The sequence below is a fragment of the Suricata suricatta genome, chromosome 1 (genome assembly GCF_006229205.1).
Source record: "Suricata suricatta isolate VVHF042 chromosome 1, meerkat_22Aug2017_6uvM2_HiC, whole genome shotgun sequence".
NCBI classification, from domain to species: Eukaryota; Metazoa; Chordata; class Mammalia; order Carnivora; family Herpestidae; genus Suricata; species Suricata suricatta.
Genome location: NC_043700.1, coordinates 160,789,890 through 160,794,158, shown reverse-complemented (window position 1 = coordinate 160,794,158; position 4,269 = coordinate 160,789,890). Strand labels below are relative to the sequence as shown.

Genomic DNA, 4,269 nt, shown 5'->3' with positions numbered 1-4,269 from the left:
GGCTGGGCCCGCCGCCGCCGCCGCCATTCGCCCCGCAGCTGGGAGTGGGGTTGGGGTTGGGGCCAGGGCCCCCAGTGCTGTCCGGGTCGGTACTCTTGGCCTCTTTGCTCTCGTCGTCCCGGGACGAATCGGATTTCTTTCCCGAAGAGCCGTTCTTGGCCGCGGCCGCCGCGGCCGCGGCCGCCCGCTCCTGCTTGCGGAACTTGGCCCGGCGGTTCTGGAACCACACCTGGCCCAAGGGGAGAGGAGAGGCTGTGAAGCAGATCGAGAAAGGAGGAAACGCGCAAGCCGAGCGCGGACTCGGGCGGCCCACGTCCCATTTCAGCTGGGTTTAAACTCCTTGCGGGGCGGGACCCCGCGCGCACCCCGCCACCAAGTCCGCCCCCTCCCTTGCTGCGGGTGCGTCTTCGGAGAAACTTTCTTAGGGTCACCTGAGCATGCCCGGGAAAAGGCGGCTTGCAGGAGATGTTAAAAGGCCCCATGTCGTAGAGCTGCCCTAAAAGGGAAGCCTTTATTTTGGCCGGCCTTTGCTCAGTCTATTTCTTGAGCCACCCCAAACTCTCGATGCCCCCCTAGGCCGCAGGTCTAAGGTTAAACCCTAAGTGTTTGAAGGAGGAGGGTGTCTCTGAGTTTGACGCTCGCCGCCCATCCAGGCGTATGGAGCGTACAAATGGGGCTCGCCTGGAGTGGCGCCTGGCCGGCTAGTGCGTGAGTGCACCTGTGTCCCTAAACACTAAAAGGTTAGTTTTAGCCGCCGTTCACGACCTTCATGGAGTCACAGCCCCTTTGCAAGTGTGATCCCAGTCATGGTTACCGGGGAAAGACACCTATACTCCACGGTTCCAAGTTAAAAGAGCTCGAGTTAGGACGCACAAGAGCAAAAACAAAACCCCCACGTATAACACGGGGGCGAAGTCTGCACTCCTGCCACAAGGCACTCCTGTCCCCCAAAGCCTTGCTCATTCACGTCCCAAGACCCTGAAAGTCTCTGCAGGGCTACCTGGGGTGGTAGCGCTTTGCAGCTGTGCACAGGTAAACACGAGCGCGCGCCCTAGCGCTTCCTCGCGCGCACAGCCCCTCCGAACTTGGCCTCTCAGTTCAGCCCTGGAGTCCCAGGCCCTCGTCTGGAGAGGCCCGGATATTCCCAACCTTCAGGAGCACCGCCCGCTCCCCGCCTCCGTCCCCTTCCGGGGCGAGTGTGGCGAAGCAGGGTCGGCCTCCGCGCACGCTTACCTGGACGCGCGCTTCGGTGAGGTCGATCTTCAGGGCCAGCTCCTCCCGGGTGTAGATGTCGGGGTAGTGCGTCTCGGCGAAGACCCTCTCCAGCTCCTTGAGCTGCGCGCTAGTGAAAGTGGTGCGGATGCGCCGCTGCTTGCGCTTTTCGTTGAGGCCGCCGTGGTCGGTGAAGAGTTTGTAAGGAACTGGGGGACAACAGAGGGGACAAAGTGTGAGCAATTCTGTCTGGAGCGCACGGGCCGCGGCGCCGGAGTGTGGGGACTCCAAGGTCGGGGAGCGCTGGAGCGGCCACAGACGCCGGCGCGGGAGACTGGCCGAGCGGGGCTGCGGAGAAAAACCGAGCAAATCGGTTATGTGCCGAAACAGGCAAACTCCGGGCTTTGGCAGGGTCCCTCTTGGCACAAGTGCCTTTGGGTGGGTTAAAACAGCGCACTGGAGACGACTGAGGACCGGGACACGGGATAATGCTTTGATGAGGAAAATCTCGAGAGAGGAAAAAAGTCCAAAAACATCAGCCGTAACATCAGGGAGCCAGGGAAGAAATTACCCAATAGTCCCACTCTTGGAACTTTTCAATTCTCAGAAGTTGACCCTGCCCCAAAGTTGGGGGAAAGTGCTGCAAAAAATAATCATGATAAATTAAAGAAATAATCATAAAAATGACCAGCGAAAGAGGTGTGAGCCGCTGTCGGTTCGTAAAAAAAAGAGACACTGCCAGTAATGAGCTTTACTCTTTGTTATTTAATTATTTTCTAAGCTTTACGTCTCATCGCAAAGTAAATAAATTATGCCTATCATTTTGGCAGCTTAAGATAATTTTGTTGGCGGTTCGGGTGTGACTAGGATAGTGTAACCCTGTAAGTGAATTACCCCTCCCTGCAATCGCTTCTAACGTGATAAATTCTTTCATTTGTGTAAGCAAATTTCGTTTGGTAAATACTAAACACATTTCCATTTTCAAATGCAATCAAGGCTTCCTATATACGAGCAGAAAGGCGGCTTCCTCCGCGGAGAAAGCTGGCGGTCCTTACCTGCGGCGTACGGACTGCTCTGGTGGTCCCTGAGGGTGCCGAGGCTGCAGGATCCCGGCGTGAGGGACGGGCAGCCGGACGTGGCCCCAAAAGTGGTCCTGATCGGGTTATACTGGAAGCCACTGGCCTGGCTGCAGGAACTGAAGTCAGCATAGGCTGAAGCCAGGCTCGAGGTGTCCATCCCAGCCATACAGGACTCGTAGGCAGAGGAATTGAGGTAAGAATATTCCATTTTATACATTGAAAAGGCTCTGGATGGCTCAGCCAAGTGGAAAAATGAAATAAAAGATGGGTATGGAGAAGGTGGCTGGAGTGGGGAGATGTGCACAGCTCAACGCCTGCCTCCAAACTGGCCTCCTTACTACCAGCAGAGCCTAGTTTTATGAAAAAGCCTCCTATGAGATGCCTTGTCTGAGGTCTCTAGAGCATATAGTCCTCATAATAAACTTGGCTCTTTCCACTTGGACAATAGCAAAGCGGTTGGTCTTATTGCTGGCGCTTTTTACATGACAATAACTCATCCGTCTATTGGGCTGGCACTGGGGAACTGAGCTGTCCAACCTCCCTATCATTGATTCCTGCATCTCTAATTAGAATTTAATACCACACCATTACGCACTGAGCCCCTGATCCTCCCTTCTAACCAGCTCCCTGCCCTTTAATTCAATCACACTACTTGGAAATAATGAAAGTTGGGTGACGATTCTCCCTGATCCAATTTCCCCGAGCTTTTAAGCCTTTTTAACTGATCATATACCTTAGGCATAAATTGAGATAGTGTGTGTGTTTTCCCTCTTCTTCGTCCTTTTTTTCCCCCCCTCGGTTAGGGAGAAGAAACCTTGATGTCATAGAAAACCTGTTTTGTAAGAGCGTTACACGCTCAATTTAACAACAAGCCTACCCCCCGAAGTGCATGAAATGTTATAAAGGACTGGGACATTGGCAAGACTCAGGCGCCCTGTAACATAGAGTAAGTGGGCCAAGGGGGTTTATGTGAAGGATAAGCGGATTTCTTTAAAATACACCTGGTAGAGGGGGTTTAAAAAAGAGAGCATCTTATAAATTGCATTTCTTGTCGCGACTTTTCGTGCTTTTTCTAGAGACTCCGCTCACACCGCTGTTTAAAAAATAAAACAGCAGCTGAGTAAAGCTCTTGAATGTGAAACATCTGGGTTGTCAACCGATGACTTCTTTGAGGTCCGCTCTGTGTCTTTCTGCATTAGTGCGAGGTTTGCATTTTTGTTGGTTTGGAGGTTCCGTGCAGTTGTTGATTTTAATTACTGCATAACTGGCAAGCGGGCAAGAAGTCCCCAAATGTGTCTCCTCTTCCATCACTCTTGGGCACTCTCCTCTTTTGTTGCCTACACTCTTTCAGGTGCCCACAGCCCCCCCCCCCCCCCCCCCCCCCCCCCCCCCCCCCCCCCCCCCCCCCCGGGGCTTCGCAAAGAAGATTGCAGTCTGCAGTGAGCGAAACCTCTGCTCTGTAAGTGCCCAGGCTCCAGGTTGGGCACTTCCCTTGTCCAAACTCCTCAGGCTCTTGGGTGCTGGCAGCAAGGTACAGACAAAGAAGCGAGCGGTGATTTGTGAACCTCAGTGGCCCCATGATTTAAGCGGAGGGTAATTTTCATTCGGTTCGTTAGGCTCTAGCAGAATAAGGAAAACTATTTCATTAAATCCTTCCTCTCGGTGGACAAGAGGAGGAATGCTTAGTTGAATCGCCGTGTGGTGTAAACAAACCCTGGATATTTTATATGAATTAAATGTGTAGATAATTAGTTTTATTGCATTCATTACCCCCTTTATGTGCTCTGTAACAAGTCAGTAATTAAAGTAACAAACTCATAAAGTCTTTATAGGGGCATTTAGGCGTTCAGTGTTTGCCAAACTAAGTGGTTTAATTCGATGCTAGTGCTTGGGAGCGGATGGGCGCCGGCTCTCCACTGCCACCGTGTTTTATTGCGCGCTAAACTGCAGCGGACGCTGTAATGGATTAAGCAGGGAC

At 52.7% G+C, this 4,269-nt stretch overlaps 1 protein-coding gene across 1 annotated transcript in view; it reads right to left on the bottom strand.

The window, feature by feature from the left end:
• PHOX2B (paired like homeobox 2B) overlaps positions 1-2,508 on the bottom strand; it is a 4,540-nt gene extending 2,032 nt beyond the window's left edge. Inside the window, 4 exon segments of the mRNA XM_029932163.1 lie at position 1; positions 3-229; positions 1,234-1,421; positions 2,268-2,508. The exon segment at position 1 is cut by the window's left edge and continues 2,032 nt beyond it. Coding sequence (XP_029788023.1) covers position 1; positions 3-229; positions 1,234-1,421; positions 2,268-2,508 — 657 coding nt within the window.
• Between the last annotated feature and the right edge of the window lie 1,761 nt (positions 2,509-4,269).